This window comes from Poecilia mexicana, unplaced genomic scaffold (assembly GCF_051168715.1).
Source record: "Poecilia mexicana isolate PSO_F unplaced genomic scaffold, ASM5116871v1 scaffold_9, whole genome shotgun sequence".
Lineage (NCBI taxonomy): Eukaryota > Metazoa > Chordata > Actinopteri > Cyprinodontiformes > Poeciliidae > Poecilia > Poecilia mexicana.
Genome location: NW_028263378.1, coordinates 11010459 through 11032447, shown reverse-complemented (window position 1 = coordinate 11032447; position 21989 = coordinate 11010459). Strand labels below are relative to the sequence as shown.

The 21989-nt window shown below is 35.5% G+C and overlaps 3 protein-coding genes across 3 annotated transcripts; 2 read left to right on the top strand and 1 right to left on the bottom strand.

The window, feature by feature from the left end:
• Positions 1-907: 907 nt before the first annotated feature.
• On the bottom strand, positions 908-9995 carry ostf1 (osteoclast stimulating factor 1). The gene is made up of 10 exons (XM_014998557.2): positions 9837-9995; positions 6031-6077; positions 4210-4260; positions 3907-3970; positions 3776-3829; positions 3547-3654; positions 3360-3409; positions 2334-2412; positions 2084-2182; positions 908-1853 (listed from the first exon to the last, which is right to left on the bottom strand). Exons 1-10 carry the CDS (start codon positions 9868-9870, stop codon positions 1795-1797), a joined length of 645 nt encoding a protein of 214 aa, XP_014854043.1. The 5' UTR covers positions 9871-9995; the 3' UTR covers positions 908-1794.
• Positions 9996-10557: 562 nt separating this feature from the next.
• Positions 10558-14986, top strand: nmrk1 (nicotinamide riboside kinase 1). Its single transcript, XM_014998549.2, has 8 exons — positions 10558-10858; positions 11222-11312; positions 11407-11455; positions 11661-11823; positions 12104-12175; positions 12290-12396; positions 12644-12727; positions 13940-14986. The coding sequence occupies exons 1-8, from the start codon at positions 10830-10832 to the stop codon at positions 13948-13950; spliced, it is 606 nt and encodes a 201-aa protein (XP_014854035.1). The 5' UTR covers positions 10558-10829; the 3' UTR covers positions 13951-14986.
• Positions 14987-16440: 1454 nt separating this feature from the next.
• Positions 16441-21209, top strand: gghl (gamma-glutamyl hydrolase like). Its single transcript, XM_014998547.2, has 9 exons — positions 16441-16664; positions 16767-16881; positions 18310-18360; positions 18454-18538; positions 18995-19133; positions 19540-19646; positions 20377-20470; positions 20567-20704; positions 20782-21209. Exons 1-9 carry the CDS (start codon positions 16547-16549, stop codon positions 20898-20900), a joined length of 966 nt encoding a protein of 321 aa, XP_014854033.2. The 5' UTR covers positions 16441-16546; the 3' UTR covers positions 20901-21209.
• The last annotated feature ends 780 nt before the right edge of the window (positions 21210-21989 follow it).

Here is a 21989-nt window from a genome sequence, read left to right as displayed (position 1 = left end):
TAAATTAGCTATTTATGCTAGCCAGTTAGCAACGGCCATTTGGAAAAGTCTCGCCATTTTCAGGTTTCAGCGGACAGTTGTGGAGTTGAGGTTGTCTTTATTATTAAAGAGTTTAGTATTTTTTGCTAAATTAATTTAAAACTTAGGTTATGATGCACTTCATCACACAGCTCATTTTGATTTAGATTACATACGTTACACATTACCCATCATCTGTGCTGCAGGGCAGATTATGTGTTTTTGTAAAGGCATGTGTACTCTTAAGTTGAAAACCACAATGGAAACATGCAGTTCTAAGAAACTATGTACCCTGCTGTTTGCTCAGTGTTACCAATAATTGGATCGTTCCTGCTGCAGACCTTTCACAACTGTTCTCTTTTGATTGAAGTTTTGATTTAATTTAAATTGTAGTCACCATCCCAACTGGAAGTCATGAACAAATGCTGCTCTCCTACGTCATACCAGCAAATTAAGAAAAAATGTATTTTACTTTTGTTAATGTTGGGTATTTTGTTCGGTGAAAAGGAAGATTTAATTTCTGCTAGTACAATAACTTGGTGGTTAAATGTAAAACTGGAGAAAGGACATTCATTTCAGAAAGTTTATCTGCTTCAACTTGCTTTTCTCCCCTCTGGTGTGGCCGTTATGTAGCTTGAATCTTTCATTGACTTGCTGTATTTTCTGTCTTTACATAAGTTTCCCTTTCTGCCTTTTTTGGGAATGTCAAAATGCTGACTTTTTAATAAACAATGTCTTGAAACTGAACTCATGTTTTTATTTTTTCCCCAATTTACCTACATGCGAATTGTAGATTTAATTTCACGACAAAAAGGAAAAAAGGTTTTTTCAGCTAATAGCACACTGTATTGAATTTGTTGCAAAAATGCCTAAGACAAGTAAGCAAGACTGAATGTTAACATTTTTATTGCAGTTTTAAGACAAAATTGTGAAACATAAGCAACCAAAGAAACAAATATTCTGTTGCATAGATTTAAGGCACTTTGTTAAATACAGATAGAAAAGCAGCAATAAACTGGACATTTTCTCCCAGGCTGGAAATTAAACATCAAAATCTAGGAAAGGCAGTAGAGAGTAGCTCAAGTCTTTTTCAGCTACTTTAACTGAATGTTATTCAATTATAGTGAACTGACAGTAGGACTCTGCTGCCAGTGGAAATAAAAAACAAATATTCTTACCATGCAAGAATGGTTTAGACACACCCAATTAATCATAAAAGTTAAAGGCAGATTTCTTTGCTTCAGCAAAAGTTTAAGTTCCCTTGAAGCAGGAAGATGCAACAGTTTCATTCACTTTGGTCTACTGAGGAGTTCAGGAATGAAAGGAAAGCTCGGAAACAAAATAGACGTCATATAAATCTCTGAATCTGCACTGGCACTTTAATCTCCATTATAAATACATAATTTGCATGTTTTAAGACGCATCTCTGAAGAGCTTTGGTCACATCTCTCCCACTACGTACATTTTGCACCTTAGCCCACAGAGTCTGCCTCTAATGCTCCAAAATACGCTCCCTACATCAGGAAATGAACTCAGCAAAGCAGACGCTCGATGGGATGAACGCAGTGCTTTAAAAATCACACTGCCAATATGCAGAGAGCATGAAACTGAAGTGTTTGAATAAAATATTTCAGCTAAAATGGAGTTTCAGTTAAAGATAATCCCATTTTAGACTTGCAGGAAAAACAACAAAAACAAAACTCTTAAAAGTTCCACGACCTCCAGAGAACCAACAATGTAAAACAGCGAAAACGGTCTGACCGAGCCGGAGCCGGCTCAGTCCGAGTCCTCGTCGTCCAAATACTCCTCAGCGTTGCTATGTGTCCGGGTGATGGCTGTAACAAAAGAAACAAACCTATAAGTGTAGAATAGTTCACTTATTCTGTTAATTCAGTCCAAAAAGTCAAACCTGTATCATATATATTTTCTGTAAACCGTGATGAATTTCTGATATTTATCAGACCTTATAAATAAAGAAAAGCCTCCAAAATGTAGACTGCAAGTGAATAAACGGTTCATATACAGTTCCCTGTCCATGTCGTTCTGTACGCGAGGAAGAACTTACTGGTTCCCAGCTTCCTTTTGATGAGTGAAGCACACTGGGCGTTGGTGGCCATTTCGACAGCCAGTTTACACTCGTTGTTTTTGATGTCTATCCTCGCATCTGAAACAAACACATCGACACTGAAGTAAACTACAGAGAAGTAGAAACAAAGAAAATGAAAACTGGAAGGAAATCAAAATTTGATGAGTTTGACAAATCTTTATAATTTCTCAAATATCAGTGTCTATTTAAGATCAAAGGAGAAACTAACTTTTAGCAAGCAGCATTTCCACGATGTCAGAATAACCCTTCCAGGCAGCAGCATGCAGTGGTGTGTCTCCCAGTTTATTCTAAAATATAAAAACAAGATCATTAAACTACTATGACACTATTTAACACCCATTCACCCAACCAGTGACAAACTAACGACATGTTTAAACTTGGAAGTTAGTGGTAAATTAATTTTAAAAAGTCGTTTTAATCATATTAATTCAAATCAGGAATTTAACTTCATAGAAGATTGAATTAAAAACTCAAACAGTGTTAATATTGACAGACTTTTTTTATTTAGTCACATTTTAGTCATGTTTACTCATCTTAGGTTTAGTCTAGTTTTTGTTGACTTTATCACAGAATAGTTTATTTTGGGAAAATTTTATTTCCAACATGGTGAGAAATTTATCCTTGTGTAGAAATTAAGTTACTTCTTGAAAAGACAAGTTGACCTTTGCCAACTTTATTTGCATTAACTTTTAAATTAAATCTCTATTTTCCAAACACTTTTAATATTTTCATCTAGGTTTTTTTTTCATTATGATTTATGTCATTGGTAGGAATTTGATTCTCAGTATGTATTAAATATACTCAGTTATAACATTTCATTTTGTTATTTATATATAAATGGTTAAAAGAGATAAACTGATTTGATTTCCAAGACATATTTTCTAGTTTTCTTTAAAGTCTGTCTTAGAGTCAACATAAGAGAAAATGAAAATGAAGGCATTACATCCCATCAAAGCACATCAAAGTTTACATATATTTTTTTAATTATGCATACAACATCATGTTAGATGAAAGGTTTACAAGTACACAAACAATGCCGAATCTTAGTTTTTTATGCATTTGACAAATGATGGAGAAAAATCAAACTTTGCATATATATTGATGCTTTTCTAGTAGAAGTTATTGACATCCAATACCTTCGGTTATGGTTTTATGCTCTGAAAAAGTTTTCTGTTTTCAAATGTTCAAACGAGCTTTGAATGAAGCTGCTAATGAGCTTTTAAAATCATCTCACCTGCTGGTTGACCTCCACGTTGGGCTGGCTTAGCAACAACTCCACCACATCTGACAGGAAAGAGAGAACATATTGAACATGTTTAGGATAATATGAACAAAGAAGGGCCAAAAAAAAATGTCCTTTTTGTTACGATGCACTTTCTGTGTCACAATCAGAGATGAATAACATGACGTTCACTGCTTACCTTTATGTCCTCCGTGGCATCCCCAGTAGAGGGCAGTGTTTCCCGCTTTATCCAGCCCGTTAATCCCAACCTTGTTGTCCAGACATTCCCTCAGCCAGCTCATATTACCTGAGATTATACACAAATGAGTGAAAACACACAAAGGTTGGTAAGCATAAGCAGTTTAAAAGGTCAAGGCTGCTTGAAAATATTAAAAGATCAAACGATTTAAATACTGAGACAGTTGTACCTCGTTTAGCTGCTTCATGCATTGGATTATCAATAGATTCTGCCTGCTCAGCAACTGAAAAACAAGATCATGTAAGACTACTGTTGTGTGAAATTATTAGGTTATTTCTGGATTATCTTTCCTTTACTCACCATAGTTACTAGGAATTAGTCCTGTCCTCCCTCTACATGTCCCCTTCCACCAATTAGAGTCGCTCTGAAATAAACATTCATTTTTACAAGCAGAATAAAAAGAGCAAATTTAAGAGCACAGAGTAAATGAAAAGGAGAAGTGAAATAAAGATGGAGCATGTTATGCGTTTAGGGATGTATAACATGTAGCAAGGAGAAAAAATAAAACATGCAAAGGTCGCAGGATTCACATTAAAGAGGAAGAATAACTGCAGAGTTAAAGATTGTGAGAAAGGCGGCAGAGAAATCCCAACTTTTACCAACCGTGTCTGAGATGTACAAAATGTCTCCTTCTTCAAAGTACAACTCATCTGGCTGAAAAAAACAACACATTGTTACTCTGAGACACCTAGACACACTGATTAACTTCAACATCACCTTTGCCTTCGATTTTAATCAAATTAACTTCAGTCATTTTTTGTTGATGTTCAGATTACAGTCGATATTTGTTAAATAGTTCACCTCTACTTGTTTTCATTCAATTCATCTACCAGCCTGTGCTTAAAACTATTTCAACACAAACTTTGTTTAGTCTATCCTGCAGAAACAAAATAATTCCTATAGCTAAACACCTGATTGCTAAATTAATTGAGAGACTACATAAAAACTAACATGCACTGAGAAATGGATGGCAAACTGAAATGGGTCCTTGGAAATGTTGGGAACATTTTGGAAATCAAAGAGCAAAAGATAAACATCTGCAGAACCACATCTGGCTCTTTACCTCCTCCATGGTGGTGATAAAGATTACAAAAATATTAAAATTGGGAATAATCATTTTAATACAAAAAACAAAACGGTAGATATAGGAGTTCTAACATTTATATAACATTTACATAGGATATAGGAGTTTTTTCCCTCCTAATTTTTATGTAAACAGCAAGTTAATTGTCATTTTGTTTTTTAAGTTGTCCACTTTCCCAAAAAAAGTCTAACTGACCTAATTTTACCCAGAAAGGGAACTTTTTTCCCCTCATATACATTTAATGTTCTTCTTTGTTACCAAAAAAGCTCATAAAAAAAGTAAATTGCAGTTTGTTTAATTGCAAAGAAGGCAGCATGTTGTAAAATATAAACTTAATAAATTAGGTTAAGTTTTAAGCACAGATTTTTGGTGTGTTGTCAGGGAGCGATGCCGAACTCATCGGCGCTTTTTTGGCCTGGTGGGCGCGCGCTTCAACTGCACGAGAGCGTCCGCGGTGGCAGGCGGGTGGCGGTGCTGGTTCCCCCGCGGTGGCTATAGGCCGGAGCGGCACTTGGCTGCGATGGCCGCTCGAGGCTGCTTGCAGCTTTAATTTTAAATTATTATTTTACATGTGATTTAAATTTTAGTTTCTTATGATCAATAAGGGGATCAAAGACCCAGGGACTATGCAGCAACATGATTTTGAAGCATTTTGGCTATATTTGAAATACGTTGAAAAGAATTTCTTGATCAAAAATATTTATTGTAATTCAAAATAATTCCATTCTTTATAAGCCTAAAGTCACTGATTAGCATCATATCAACATTTGTATTAATTCTAGGGAGGCCTGTAATGATAAACTGCCCAGAAATAAACAATAATATTGTTGTTTTTTAGACTACTTTCCAGTGATATATTGATAATGGCAAATTTAAAGGCCAATAAACTTTAATTTTGTAAAAGACAATCCACATTACTACTGGGAAAAAACATAAATATCCAAAATAAAAAAAGCTAAAAGCAATAAATAATATGTATTAGGATGTCTAAACAAAATCGCCCTTCAAACAATATCAGAATCAAGATCGTTTTACTTTACCATGTGATTAATTGGTTATTGCAAAAGGTCACAGTTAAAAACAATTCAGGCGAAACACTTCTTTTTAAATACATTCAGGCACTACGGGGTAAAAAAAAAATCCTACAATATTCTATAAATCTCAATTTTTTGCATCAATAATTAACCATGATTTATTGTATTCTGCAACAGGAATCAATGTAGATCTCTAAACACATTAAATAACTAATATTACAAATCAAGTTCCATTTTAATACGTTATATTGAGAAATTGTCACTATTAATCAAAACATATTGCCGAAATCAAATGACAGCTCTTACCGTTCTGGGATCGAAGGTGAACAACGCTCTGAACACCTTCACTTGGCCTGGAAAAGAACATAAAAACAGTTTGTTAAATGAAACATGGAGCTGCTAGACGGGTTAAAACAGAAGCCATGATGGAAAAAACACACTAAGGACACGCAAAGGAGTCTCAGCAGTGCAAGTTCACTCCTGCAGCCCAGATGGCTTCAACATGGTGAAATACTTGCATGTAACAACAACAAATCAGATCGGTGCGATTCTCCTGCAGCCAATAACAAAACACACTTATTACTACATGCAGCACAAAAAGACACACAGTGGGTCATTGTGCAACAGCACCTTCCCTCTGGGCCTGCTCTGGCCTGGAGTTCGCTTTGCTGCTGAATGCAACCCGGGTGGTTGTGGTCCACCTTCAGAAGTCACTCAGAAACCCACAAAAAGCTTATAGAAGCATTTTTAAACACTTAAACCTGAAGTCGCACCGCCCTGAGCTGCACGTTGACAACAGAAATTCAAAGTTTAGTAAACAGCAGAGCCGCCGGGTTGCACACAAATAACGAGACGCCGATTCAGCTCAGCTTGACCAGAATGAGTCGAACTCTTCAACCAAGCAAAAAGGACAGATCTGCATCTTTCTTTTGGCGAGGCGTCATCACCCTGTGCTGCTATGTTCAGCCAACTTCCTTTTCAAAAGTGTCACACCCCGATTAGGTCAACGACATGATTTAAAACCACAAACAGATGAATTCTTTATATGTGCATTTATTATCTCTAGTGGGTCAGCTGTAAAAATAAAATGCAGACTTCATCTGTGGTGTCTTATGCAAATATACAAGCAGACATATGCAGAGAACACATGAGGAAATCTCACATTGTGTAACAAACGGAAATGAATCAAAAGGTCAGATAGTGATCTAATTACTGACAAGCTTGAATACATTTACAATTATTAGGAGATTTTAAATCTTATTTCAGCACCTGGAATGTTTAAATGCACAGTGTTTAGAGGTTAAACTGAGGGGGAGGGGTCTGTACCACCACACAACACCAGTTCTGTTCATGTCTGCTACTCTGCAGGCCCAGCCATGTTATTTTAAACACACAAATACCTCAGCTCAGGAGGCCAGGCTCTGGCTTTATCTAAAACCCTCTGCAACAGAGCAGATTGAAGTGGAAAATAACCTAAAACGGGACCAAAAAGAGAAAAATAAGAGTTTTTGCACAGTTCACAAAAAACAACAATAGGAGTTCTGTTTAATTTCTTAATTCCTAACTACAAGAATTTGTGTTTGGCTAGAAACCTGTGGCAACTTGCAAAATAAATCTCATTCTTGCAAACCAAATGCCAGCCATTTGAAGCGATATCTGCACACCTGGTCTTGTTAAATCTGAATTCAACACTCAAAATCCTGCAGCATTTGTCATGAGTCGGGATTACAGTTAATAGTCAGATTATGTAGTAAAAAGCAGAAATCTAAAAAAGGGAACAAAACCAAATACGAATTCTTTGCACAACCAGATACAGACGGAAAAACAGCACCTGATTTAACCTGTTATATGATGAACCAGACATGATGACATAATCCAAACAACCTTCTGTGGAGCCATCAAATTTGTTGATACCTCTGATCAGATGCACCTCTGTTCATTCTGGGTCTAATCCTGTGAATTAATTGATTACTTATTGTAAAATCAAAATTTATGGTTTTGTAAAACATTGGTAACCAAACTTGGGTGTCAAAAAAAAAGCGTGGGACACTTGAGATTACATCCAGACATCAAATTAAACAACAAAAATGACAAGAACAATTTATGACATAAATACAAGCATTTACAAATAGAATAAAAATATATTGGCTACATACAGTTTTTTGGTGATTTTTACCCCTGCTTTATTGCCGTAAGTAGATATCTAAGCTAATAGTGTGTCTTGAGTTTCTTCCACTTTTAATTTGTAGCCAAAAAGCTGAAACATAAAATGTGTTTCTGATGGTTTCAGGGCAGTTCGTTCCCCATGTTGTACCTGTAATGACAATGTACTGAAGCTATGGCCTATAGGCTTATTTTCTGTTAAGTTTTTTCAGGAATGAAAGGACATAAATGCTCATAACACTTTTTAATCTTGTAATTTACTTCAACTGTATTTTCTTCTCTGAACTTGTTGTACTCTTGAACTCGATGTCCATTTACTTTTGATTCTGATTCCAGTTTGAATTAAATCCTGCAGGTATGAATTACTTAATAGCATAGCATATGGCTACAACTAATGATTATTTCAATAATCTATTATTCCATTGATTATTTGGTTTAAATCAGATAAAAAATGGGCCCATTTTGCAAATTTTTCATTTAAGCCTATTTTATACAATAATATAAACACATTAAAAGATTCAAATAAATCATTCAATTCCCTTTTTAAATGAGAAAATAATCATTTTATTGCCTAAATTTCCTGAACAGCATCCCTTTAGTGTACACATGATAATTTGCAGCAAAATGATGCATCTGCAGCTAAAAATAAATACTTGCAACATCAACATGCGAAAAGCTCAACCATTTCTTTTCGACTTATCAATAAAGCGTTAGATCTGTTGATATATATATATAAATTAACAGTTTTGGCTTAATTTATGGTCTGTGTTAATTTTGAGTATACTCCAGTTAATAATTAATCGATTACTAGATTATTTGATGATTATTTCAATAAGTAATTCGTCAAGATCAGTCCAATTAATCATTCCAATTTCGTCTTAAACATGTTTTTTTTTTAATTATGTATACATATGTTGATACTGTGTTATTTTTATCAAAGAAAGCTAGGTTACTGTTAAGTATTGACTAAAATGAACCCATCTTTTCCTCATGATATTCCTATGTGTAATCTTTTATCTCCAAAGAAAATGCATGGGATACGTGTAATCAACACTGGCGATTTAAGAGAGAGAAGTGGAAATGCACATTACTCAGTGTGCACCACAGCGCCACCAGTGGTAAGGCGCAGCACTGCACTCACCTACCATGTATGAATAAACTGCGCAATTTCAGCAATTTTGATAAGTGATCAAATAATACAGAAAGTTATAGAACAATCGAGCGGACAAATTGATTTTTATCAATTAACAGCATTTTACATATCCACACAAAAGAAGCAGTATCCGAGTTTATGCATTAATTAAATTTGGGTCTGATGACATTTTAAATAAGCCCGATTTAGTATTTTGAATGTAGAGAAAAGATAAATAATTTAGCATGAAAGAACATTGAAAACATGAAGTTTCGTGCATTTTTTAAATTCAAATGTTGCAAGAAAAATGGATGTCAGTGCATGATGTCATGCAATGATGTCAGTAGCTGCTGCAGACAATATTTACAGGTTTTTAAATTACCTCTAAGTAAATCCACTGATTTAAAGCGCGTTCTTTGCATTGGAATGAAGACAATCAGAATACAGAGGTGTGACCACACAGACACCTATCTGAATGGAGCTACCTCTGGGGCAGCAAGCTGCATTTACTGCATGGATGATGGAAATAGGGAAGTGACGGCGGCCTCAGAGCTTGGTGCCCCGGTCAGCCAGCAAACACCCAACTAAAGCCTCCTTAAATATGAAGTCATATTATTGAATGTCCCGAGATAAAGCAGTTAATTACTGCATTTAAGTCTTCCACCCCGAGCTTTAAGACAAGCTTAACAAGCGCACCCTCCGTCCATTAGCGTCAGCCACTCAACAAGACAAGGTGCACTGTCCACGTACCAAACGACACCGAAAGAAAAGTTTTTGGGGAAAATTAAGTCAAAAGTCACCGAAGACGCAGTCTTACCTGGCTTGGCCGGCTTGGGAGGAGGCTTAGACATCTGTGAGGCTTGAAGACGAACCGAAAGAAATGATGGTTCAGACAGAGACGACGCTGGACTGTGGATCACTTTGAAGCTAACGCTGCTAATGAGGAAGTTAACTTAAGCGGAAAACTTGACAAGCGCATGCGCACAACTTTTGACAGATAGATAGATAGATAGATAGATAGATAGATAGATAGATAGATAGATAGATAGATAGATAGATAGATAGATAGATAGATAGATAGATAGATAGATAGATAGATAGATAGATAGATAGATAGATATTGTAAAGTTAATGTTGATTTGGTATTTTGTGTATTAGGTCAACTAATATACATTAATATTTTCAAGGATATTGATTTTATTTTTAGTGTTAGTAATCTCGGAAATAATAGCTGTAAAACAACAATAATATGATAAAAGAAAAATAATAAGATTAAGATAATAAAATAATAAATATTTTAATTAATATTAGTAACTGTTATTTTTATTAACTATGTATTTTACATACATTTATAAACAATTACAAATAATATAAACAATTGAAAATAATATACATTTTAATTTTATGATTTATATAAAAATTAAAATATATATTTTGTAATCATTGATGTTAATTTATGTAAAAGATATAGTTAGTAAAAATAACAGTTACTAATATTAATAACGTTTTTATTGTAGATATTTATTGTGCTACTAAGAACATATTTTACATTTTAATTGAAATATATTTTCATAAATCGGCAGCTAATCCAACAGCATACTTTTTCTGTTTCAATGAGCAGGGCGTGACGTAACACCGTCTTCAGCGAATCACATGCGTCCTTGGGCGGAAACGAGTGACAGAGAGGAGGGTTGTGTTTGTGTAGGTAAACAATGCGGTTGTTTCTTAGTTAAACGTGAGTTGTTTTTTTTTTTGTTATTTTCTTATAACTAGAGACACACATCAGTAGTTTTGCCGTGAGCTGTTGCAAATGAAGACTATAATTGTTGGAGTTGGTGGGTAAGTAAATCTGAATGCTGTCAGCAAACTAATGTGTAAATGTCTTAATCTTCACGCATTGCTGCTCAGCAAACACGTCACTAAAAAACGGAACCACTGATAACTGAATTACAAGGTTTCACTTTGTAAAGTGCTTCCGATGTGACCACTAAATACAAACTAGGTGAAAACAGGAGAGAAAAATGTGCAGAAATATTTGAAACTGAAGCAACAAGACAACGGATCAGTAGACTTTGTGATAACCATGTGGCTGTGAGGGCTGATAAGACATGTTTACTTTTTACGACTCTAAACACCTACTCTTAAGTAGGTATATAATGTTAGGTTTCTTTATTTTATAATTTCCATTTGCTTTAATCGCAGGGTAACCAATGGAGGAAAATCTACTCTCTCCCAATTTCTTCACCAGAAAATACACAACAGCTGCATCATTGCTCAGGATACGTATTTCAAAGTAAACCATGAAGGCTTCCTTAGATAATATTGGTGTTTTAGCAATTTCTGGCACAACAGATAATAATTTACAGTTACATATTTATTCTTGTCAGGATGACTTTGTTGTACCAGTGGACAGTAACGGCTTCAAGCAATATGACAGTAAGTTCAAATGCTTTATCTGTTATTTAACTTGATGATTTTGACTGAAATTAAGGTTCTATAATTATAAACCAACTCTTTTTATTTTACGTCCTAAAAAAGTATTTCTGGTAACATTGTTTCTGGTATTTTAGTGAATTTTCAGGTCATTTATTGTGTATTGAAATGAATTTGTGGAGATGATGCTAACTGCGTTCTCTTTAAGCGCTTGATGCTCTTCACATGGAGGAGATGATGAAGGAGGTTTACTCCTGGAAAGAAGACCCTCATGAGTTCCTGAGGCGGCGGGGCCTGATAGCCAAAGATTCATCCACCGATGACGAACTTTACGTTCTGATAGTGGAAGGTTTCCTCATTTTCAACCACAGGTACAAAATGATGGATGGACGGACGGACGGACGGACGGATGGATGTTTTTTTTCCAGTTATTCTTTAATTTATAATCTCAGTCATTAAAACTGTGAAATTCTGTCTCCTGTATTTACATAGAAAATGTTTTGTAGAATAACTGATCTGCTGTTTCTTGTCACCATTAATTCTGTTGCATCTCACAGTTTAATATTATATTATTATATACTATTATATTATATTAGCATTAAATTCTCCTAGCCGTCCTTTAATCATACTATTCACATTCTGTCCTTCCAGGCCTTTAAATGAGATGTTTGACATGAGATATTTTTTGGAAATACCTTATGATGTCTGCAAGAAGAGACGGAGGTACTCATCTCTCTTTTTTGGTATTATTAGTGTAATTTTACATTTTACTTCTTTCACTCTGATTTTCAGTGAAATCTTAATTTGAGAGCTGTTTCTGTGTTTTTGTCCTGGCAGCATGAGGGTGTATGCGCCTCCAGACCCTCCAAACTACTTTGATGGATACGTGTGGCCGATGTACCTTCAAAACCGCGAGGAGATGGAGAGAATCACTTCAGAAATTGGTGAGAGGACATCTAAAATGTTGAATGGCCTTTAGATTATGGACTTGTACAATTTTAATAATGACTAGGCATGAGAAACATTGATTATTACAGTTACTTCTATGATAGCGGCAACTTGCCCTTCTCTAATGATGATAGTACTGATTTTATTACACTTAACCTTGTCATTATTTAAAACTCAAACTGCTGCACTGTTTGTAAAAATGTTAAAGATTGCAGGTGCTGCATGCTTATCCTGTTTTTGCAGTTTTTCTGGATGGTCTGAAGCCAAAGGACGAGGTTTTAGCTGCTGTTTATGAAGACATTCATAAAGAAATAGCCAGACTCCAGGGTAAGGCTGCTTCTTAATCTGGAAATAAAAATTAGTATGCTGAATTGGAACAGAATCACTTATTAGTAATTTGCTGTTTATGTTGAAATATCCGACTAAAGCGACTGAGGAGTGGTAAACTTCAGCCCAACCAGGAAAAGAAGCTTGAAATGTGGGGGAGGTTTGGCTAAATCACATCCTGTCTTAAGTAACATGAAGCTTTCACATGCAACTCAGCAAAATTCATTTAGTTTCTATTTATGTGATTTATTCTTACTGATTCTGTCCAGATGTGGAACCATTTGTACTCCTGGTAGATTAAAGTTTGGATTAATCTTTTGTTTTGTTGACAGTCAGGATTAGATGGTTTGCATTACGTCAATTTTATTGCTTCCAAATGAAGTTAAAAAATCAACCGACTTTACAACAAGTGGACTCCATTTATGTTGCAGAAACATCTCCGTTTTGAGCTTCACAACTGTGAACAGTTAAACAAATGTAATTTCTTGGTTTTCTGTTATTTAATAAACTTCAGGTATTTTGTGAGGAAAGAGTATGAATTTATGAGGGCTTAAAGGACAGAATAAAAAAATATATAAAAAAGTAAATACCAGTGAAAACATGCAGAGAGCTGGTGAGACATTATAAGAAGGAAGGATTTGATTCTGACACGTTCAGGAACTGATGGACGCAGGGACTGAACAGTAAGTACAAAAACTGGTGTTTAATAGGAAATAAACGATTTCTTGGTCAGACAGGCCAGGGTCAGAACCAGGGAATCCAAATCAGGGTCAGGCAATTCCAGATCTCAGGGTCAGACAGACAGGGGGTCGAAGCCAGAAGGTCCAAAACCAGTGGGGGTCAGGATCGGGGACAGGAGAGGCAACTAGGCAGAAGGAAGAGACAGACAGGTTAGTTACTGGGCAGTTAGCGCAAGTTACTACAGCAGGCCTGAAAGTGTTACCACTGAGGGTTTCACAACAATCTGACGCCGTGCAGGGGGAAGATCCGTCCTTATATATCAGCAGCTGGGGATCAAGGTGATGATGATCAGGTGTGAGTGGTCACAGCTCAGCAGCAGCTGTGACAGATTCCTGTGATGGTAGTAGACATTTTTTCACTCATTACTGACAGAAGTAAAGATAAATTTCTGTATGCAATTTTTAAGTAAAAATCGACAAAATAATTTAAATGACCTGAAGGAAATCAAATGTTTTCACTTTGTTTTTGCAGGACAAAGCTGATGTGATCGACATTTATCTGGATGGCAGACAGTGTCTTCTAATGGAGTGATGTGAGACTGAAAGGACCAACCGTTTTATTGGTGCTGTTTCAAAGACTTTTGGTTACTGTTGATTTTGATCTCCTTTAAATGGGTTTGTTTCAACACTTTATGCAGATGCTTCATCCCACAGACTTAAGGTTTTCCCACCTTAGAATTTCATTATTGCAAAAGAAAAAGTGATGTTCACTAAAAATGTTACTGCTTTCAGTAAGGTGGATTATAATTTCTTTAAAAAACAAAAACTCTTAAAAAGGTGCTTATGAGAAGAAACTGATCAAAGATTGTCTATTGTTATTCTTCTGTTGCCTGAAGCTGACATTTCCACCATCAGTTAGTGGATTTTACAAAAACATTAACTTTGTTTCACACTTGATCCTTGTTTTTTTACTGACATGATCCCAAAAAAGTTCAACATATATCAAGAAATAGTATTGCAGCTCTGTAATATCAGCTTGTAATCATTTTATCTTGCTATCATCTGTGAGATTGGTTTAATGTTTGACTATTGAATCAATAAAATTCACCAGTCTTGAATTTATGAGCCTATAAATCATTAAAGATTCACCCAGCTTTATTCTAAGACTGAGATTACATTCCATTGGATGTTTTTGAAAGCAAAATAAATTTTAAATGTTTCCTCTGACCTTAAAGGCCTTTACTAAATCTGATCTGGGGTCAGAAAAAAAAGCTACAGTTGCCATGGAGACCAAAATGCTGTCAACTAAATCAGTCAACTTTATGCAGTGAGTGTACCAGTCCCTCTCAGATTGTTAGTGTATTGCTTCTCTTAGAACCCAAATAAAACAAAAATGTTGACCAAATTATAACAATTACTCTTTTTGATATAAGAAGTAGCTAATTAAAGCTTTTAATTATTTGGTGGTTCATATTCTCCGGCATAATATTTATCTGATTATTTTAGATCAGTTTTAATTCATGTTTCTGTTCTGTTGTCAAAGCTTGTTTTTGAAAAATAAATTAATGTCTACAGTAAATCTTCTCATGTCATCGATTTTATGGCAAAACTTTCAAATGTCATGTTTTTGTCACTTTTTAAAATATCAATATGTAGAGTGTGAAGCAAAAGGGAAAATATGCAAAACGTTTAAATGATCAGCACAGAAAACGTGATACTGTTTTTATGAAACGGGGTTCTGCAAGTCTTTATAAGCAGTCAGTATCTTACTTGCAGAATCCATCATTCATCAGTGAGACTTTAGAAAAACAGACAGTTTGACCACGAAGTTGTCTGAATTAAAATCAGACAAACGTTTCCTGTTTGGGGTGAGTATAAAAACTATTTCTCTTCTCTAAATGCCAGAATAACAAGAGGGAGAATTTTTAGAGGATGTTTGGTTACATAACTACTTTTTGTTTGATTAAATACAGAAGTTTACAGTAACCATAATGTCTGGTTCTTTAAGACCATTTTAAAAAGCCTAGAGAAATGTATGCTCTTTAACTAGGTGAGGGCAGTTTTTTCTGGAGTATTGTGAAATAATTATTTGGTTTAAATTGCAGCATTAAGTTAAAACTTACAATTGAAAATGCATCAACTTAAAAAACAATGTTTTAGACAACTTGTCTCTTGTTAAATCAACTACATGAACTTTAATTTTTGAGTTAAACCAATATAATTTTCCGAATGATGCTTTATGACAACAGTCATAAATATTCATGAAGGCTTATTCATGTTCATGACAGGTGTTTATGACAGTGTCATGTCAGTCTTATTCAACCCCCTTCAAATAAAGTGTTACCATATGTTTTGTATAGACCTATGTTTACCTGTTCAAGGCAGCATAATAGGTCACTTTTAATTGATCCAGGATGGTCTTTTATCAGTGTTAACTTCAACAGCAGCTAAAGTTATTTCAGCCAGCTTGCTTTACTGGCAGTTCACTGTGCTCTTATTGGCCAACAAAGTTTCCTAACTTTAAGAAGTTGTACCCTAATGTTATGTAATCCAAGAACTTCAGAACAGGTTGCCTAATAAGTCATGTTTTCGTGCAGGTTTTATAAGCGGGAAGGTTTTTTAAATGCACATAAAAGCCACAGATTTTAAAAAATGCTTGAGCAGCTTCATTGGGATAAGTTTGGAGTTTCACAGACTCTTACTGCAATCACTGAAACGGAAACAGCTTGTCCAAAGCCTCAGCCTTAAACTACTGCTTTCATTTTCACACGCACGATCATGTCTGACACCACGTTTTCTGATTTTCTGCAGCAAGTTCTTCAAGGTCTCAAAACCTTAATTGCAAATCCCCATGTGAGATGCATGAACCTGGACTGTTTACCACACCAACGGATGAAACATTTCTCAAAAACTCCATGCCATCTGGAGGATATTTTGTGTTTACGTCAGCAGTGAACTTGTCCGACCGGCATGTGCAGTAAAACAGACATCACATGCAAAGCAGGGCATTCCTCACTTCCCCTTTCTGACTGTATCCGCCTCTACTTCTACATATATAAGTCTGTAGTTACTACTATCACAAACTGAACCCTCTGGCAGGTTTGTAAGAATCTTTTTTGCTGAATTGTTCAGAGGGAAGATGCCCAGCCGAAGATTTTCTATCTCCTCCTTCCTGTTTTCCATTTGCCTCATCTGTTGCCATGAAGCCATGCCTGCTAATCTCAAACAGGAGAAACTGAACGACAGACCAGTGATTGGTAAGAGACTTTATTTAGGAGTTCTGGGTGTAAAAGAAACCCAGTGAAATTAGTTTGCCACAGCCACGTTTGATTGTTTTTGTGTTTCGTTTTGCTGCTCAGGTGTTTTGACTCAGATGGTCTCAGATGATGTCATGAAACCTTTTGGAGCGACATACATACCCGACTCTTACGTGAACTACATCGAGTCGGGGGGAAGCAGAGTGGTGCCGATCAGGTGGGTTGGAGGCTCTGGTGGTTTTACCTGAGAAAATGGCAACAAGATGATAAGAAGAGGTTTAACATTGTGGGGGAAAAATTCTTTCTATTTGCAGGTTTCTTTTTAAACTTTTTTATTTTGTGATGGAGAGTGTTTTCTTGTGGCTTCTGAAGAAAACACTATCCCCCCTGTGACCCTACAGTGAAAGACAATGTCACAATACATGGATGGATTAGTCAAAAAGTAATGTAGTACCTGATTTTAACTCGTTTTGCAGCAACAACTGCTATCCAGTTTGTGACAACTGCAGTCATCTACCTCCATGTAGGGAAAGTTTAGTCCTCCCATCTTGGCAAATTGTTCAATTTAGCCACATCTGGGGGTTTTCATGCGTAAATGCTCTTTTAAAGTCAGGCTTCAGCATCCTAGTAGCATTTAATCCCAGACTTTGACTAGGCCGCTTCAAAAAAACTCCAGTTTCTGAATTTAGAGTCATTCAGAGATGGACTAGGAGGATTTGAAAGTAGCCTTGTGATGATAGCAAGTTTTCCTGGATGACGTATTGCCCAAGAAGTTATTGTGATAAACGGTAACATTGTTGTTCTTGAGACCATTTTAAAGTAATATAAGATCAATAAATCTTAATTTCTATCGATCGTTTAATGCTAAAACTAGAAGACATTTTAAATATGCAAAGTAAATAAACAAAACAACAAATAAAGTGGATAAAACCTTAGGTCATCCAGTCTTTGGTAGAAAAAGACACATGAGGAAAACAAATAATCGTGCTTGTTTTGTGTTATCTTGTGGTAAATTGATTAGTGCTTATTGAAGCAGGCTTGTACACACACCATCTTTGTCTCTTCAGTGCACAAAATGTCTTACTGAAATTCTTTGGGATCGTTAAGTTTTTGTTTGAGAGGCAGACAGACTTGGTGTCATTTTTGTTCAGCTGTGGTTCTGACTTTAGAACAGAACCTCAGCAATGAAGCAACGGAGCTAAAGCTCATTAGATGTTCTTGGTTCTTTTGTGACCTGCTGGATGAGATCCTGGACTATTTTTAGTGGATAATCCTGGGAAAGTTCACAACTTTTCCATGTTTCCCCCACTTGTTTGGAACAACTCTCTCTCCCTGGCGTCCCACAGCCTTAGAAATGGCTTCATAACTCTTCCTAAATGTCAGTTAATAAATTATTTATAATATAAAATAATCCTGGACGCATGATTAACTTATTTTGGATGGTTAAATTTTAGCTTCTGGAATGTTTTCCAAATCCCTAATCTAAGTCCAATTGAAAATTTCTCAACTATACAATAAAAACAAATAATAAATGTTTGATGATTTTTAAAAATGTGATATCTGAAAGCTCCTGTTTATAAAATGTGTAAACATCAAATGACCACTGACTGTGCTGTTTTTTTTACTGTTTTTTTTTTTTTAACAGATTGACTCTTTCTACTGCAGAGTATGAAAGTATCTTCAAGAAGATAAATGGGTGAGAAAACCCAACACATTTTTTATTCTGCAGGAGAACAATTGAACATTTAATTAAAATATTGACCATTTTTAATTTCTTTGTGGTGTTCAGCCTGTTTTTCATCGGTGGAGCCGTAGATTTGACGACCTCAGACTTTGCCAGGGTGGCGAAGATTTTTTATAAACTCGCTCTGACGGTGGGTACAACGCATCATGTTTAATTTTCTAGTTAATATTCCTAAAGTTTTCTCAGCACTGACTATGATTTGTTCTTCATTTTGTGTTAATTGTAATTTTTGTGTGTCTTCACCCTCATTTTGCATCCTTTTCGTTACCAATCTGTTTGTTTGCATTCATTTAGGGCATCTAGATAGAAAGCTTTGCATGCTTTTAAGACATGTATACTTCAAGTACTTATGCTTTAGTCGCTGCCCTGCATTTCTTTGTCATCATTCATTTTTGAAGTTATTTGTGTTTCTTAATTTGTATCTGCTTTGCTGACTCTGTGTATTATACCCAGTCAGTAATCCATCTATGCTCTTTGGCCACAAAGTGAGAAAGATTTCATAAACAGCCTTTAAAGGTTGTGCATTGTTCTCACGTTTCTTTTGTTTTTGGATCGTAGGGAAGTAAAATGAGTGTTCTTGTTCCAGGCCAACAATGCAGGGGATTTCTTCCCCATCTGGGGAACCTGTCTGGGCATGCAGCTGCTCACTGTGCTGGTGGCCGAAGAGAATCTGCTCTCAGCAACTCCAGCTAGAAATGTGGCTTTGCCCCTCAACCTAACCACAGGTGAAACCTTTCTGTGGCATCACTGACGTCTTTTAATTGCTTGGATTGTTTTTTAGATTTATAAACTGTTGTTAAACTTAATGTTTTTTGCAACATGCATGATGCGAATCCCCAACACTTGGAGTCAGCAGAGGGAAGTTTAACAGGAACGGCTGATATTTTTACACTTTAGTGAGTTAAATTACCTCCCCAACACAGAGTGTTTTTTGAGACAATTTTTGATCATTGTTGTTAGAAGACATGATTTGTTCAAATGAATCCTGAAGAAAGATACTGAAAGTCTGCAGTCTGATAACTTTTCATTTACATTAGGACATCAGTATGCATCTAAACGTCTTCCATTTTAGTTTTAAACATTACATAGATGCATTTTCATGTTTCTAAATTAATGCTTTTATTCCTACAGAGGCCCACTCCAGCAGGATGTTCCAAGGTTTTTCTAAAGAGCTAATTAAGGCCTTGACAGAAGAACCTCTGACTGGCAATTTTCACAAATATGGCCTGACAGTACAGGTATCTTCCTCTTTTGTTGTTTTTACCCTTAAAAGGAAAATACGTCATACTTTTCATGCAAATATTTTCTATTGAAAGTACATGACACAACTTGATTTTATCTGATAAAATTTCATTTTAATCACGACATAGATGTAGTTTTTCTTGCAAACTGTCTGGACGATCAGAGAAAATCCGACTGCCTGAGCCAGGGTTCAACCGCAGGAGTGAGGCGGTATAGGCAGAACTAAACAAATTTACACAAAAACATCAAAATTAGCACAGAAACATTAAGATAAAATCCTAATTAACTTATTTAAAAATAAAAAAAGTTGATTTTGGGTTTAGTCTACGTAAAGTTGAGACATTTACCCTAAACATGCAACCACAGTTACAAAGGAAGAGTTCAGATCAGCACATATTCTCAAAAGTTACAATGGCCTAGTCAAAGTCCAAACTTTCATCCAATTAAGCATATGTGGCAAGACTTGCTGTTCACAAATCGTCTCCATCCATCTAATTGAGCTTGAGCTATTTTGCAAAGTATAACCTGAAAGTTTGAAAAACCTGCAGCCATGACTGGAGCAAAAAAAAAATTATGCTTGCCACACTTCTCAGATTTTCTGTTTTCCTCCAGCTTCACAAATAAAAACTACTTTGTGTTGGTCTATTACATAAATACATTGGCGTTTCCAGCTGCAATGTGATGAAATGCTGAAAACTTAAATGGAAAATGAAACTGTTCTTCCAGGCTTTCCAGGAAAATGAGAAGCTGAGTGGTTTCTTCTCCCTGCTGTCGACGAACGTCGCCGAAAATGGAGCTCAGTTCGTCTCCACCATTGAAGGTTATTCGATTATTTGAGTGTGGAAGTGAAAAACTAGACTGTTTCTCTTGAGCCGGGTGGTGATGGAACGTCCTTTCGTTTCCTCTGCCCTGCCAGGTAAAAGGTATCCGTTCTACGGAGTGCAGTGGCATCCCGAGGTGAACCGCTTTCAGTGGAACAGAAATTTTAGCTTCCCTCACTCCAGTCATGCCATTCAGGTGTCGTCGCAGCTGGCTGAGTTTTTTATCAATGAAGGTAAGAATTAGGTGAGAATTATCCTCTCGTTACAGCTTTGACTGTGTATCACCTTTAATCATCTGTGCTTTGTTTAGGACGGAAGAGTTTCCATCATTTTGACTCTCGTGAGGAGGAAGACGCCTCATTGATCTACAAGTTCACTCCTGTCTACACTTCAAACTTTACTGCCTACGAGCAGGTCTATTTCTTCTAGGTTTTGGAGGATGCCAAAGCCTGCTAGATGCCTGCATTTCCTTTTGAAATGTGAAGATGTGGCTTGAATTTGAGTGCAACATTAAATAATTTTACTTAGAAAAATATTATTTAAAGCCATGAAGATAAAAATAAATGTGATTGATACTGTGGATTTATGACGACGGGCATTTCAAAAAGAGAGCACTTTATGACCACTCCAGCAAAGTTGAGGTTTTATATTGCTGAATATTTTCTTTTATTTTAGAGTTTTTCACCTTCTTGATAACTTTGTATGAATTATGTCTTCAAATAAAGTAAAATGATTTAATTTTAATGTCATTATTGATATTAAAAGTTATTTTTCTGTATGAATTTGGAGTGCTGTTAAAAAAATAATTTGACTCCTGCAGTCAATTTTCCTATTGACTCCAGGTTTCTTTTTATAACACTTAAATATTTCAATAACAAATACAACCAGATACAGACAAAAAATATGTTTGATGGTTGACTCAACTGACTGAAAGAAAACTCTTTATCCTGTTTCTTAAATCAGGAATTGGATGAAGAAAACATGAAACGGTGAACAGATTTATGTCGTATAACGCATGTAAAAAAAAAAAAAAGATTTATAATTGCATCTAACATTACTAAAATGTAGATTGAAATAATATGTAACTGAATTTAAATGTGTCTTTATGATAGGACTGTATTGGTTTGATATGATTCATATTTTTGGGATTTAAAGTGTCTTCAGATTATTTTGGCAGTGTAATGGTGCCATGCAAATAAACTGAATTAAATTCAGAGATGGGTATTAACTTATATTTACTCAATTACATTTTCTGGAGCAACATTTTGGAAAAAAAATGCACTTTTAGGAGTAGTTTCACTGCACTGTACTTTTCACTTTTACTAGAGTAATATTGTTATGAACTATTGCAAATCTTACTAAACTCTTAGTAAAACTTCTGGATACTCTATCCAACTTAAGTATCTTCAATGATTTAAGAATAAACATATTTAACCATAAATGTATGAGACAGACTCACACCTGTTAACAATGCTATTTTCTGTTAATGAGTCTGCAGATCTCAATAAAATATAATAA

What these genes read in the sequence shown, in the direction of transcription:
- ostf1 (XM_014998557.2), bottom strand. Translation starts at nt 9,870, where the DNA reads ATGTCTAAGCCTCCTCCCAAGCCGGCCAAGCCAG. An exon ending in TCACCTTCGATCCCAGAACG is followed by an intron (nt 4,261 to 6,030) that starts GTAAGAGCTGTC and finishes TGTTTTTTTCAG; the next exon opens with CCAGATGAGTTGTACTTTGA. An exon ending in GGAAATGCTGCTTGCTAAAA is followed by an intron (nt 2,183 to 2,333) that starts GTTAGTTTCTCC and finishes TGTTTGTTTCAG; the next exon opens with ATGCGAGGATAGACATCAAA.
- nmrk1 (XM_014998549.2), top strand. Translation starts at nt 10,830, where the DNA reads ATGAAGACTATAATTGTTGGAGTTGGTGG. An exon ending in CGGCTTCAAGCAATATGACA is followed by an intron (nt 11,456 to 11,660) that starts GTAAGTTCAAAT and finishes GTTCTCTTTAAG; the next exon opens with CGCTTGATGCTCTTCACATG. An exon ending in GTCTGCAAGAAGAGACGGAG is followed by an intron (nt 12,176 to 12,289) that starts GTACTCATCTCT and finishes TTGTCCTGGCAG; the next exon opens with CATGAGGGTGTATGCGCCTC.
- gghl (XM_014998547.2), top strand. Translation starts at nt 16,547, where the DNA reads ATGCCCAGCCGAAGATTTTCTATCTCCTCCTTCCTGTTTTCCATTTGC. An exon ending in AATATGGCCTGACAGTACAG is followed by an intron (nt 19,647 to 20,376) that starts GTATCTTCCTCT and finishes CTGTTCTTCCAG; the next exon opens with GCTTTCCAGGAAAATGAGAA. An exon ending in TGAGTTTTTTATCAATGAAG is followed by an intron (nt 20,705 to 20,781) that starts GTAAGAATTAGG and finishes TGCTTTGTTTAG; the next exon opens with GACGGAAGAGTTTCCATCAT.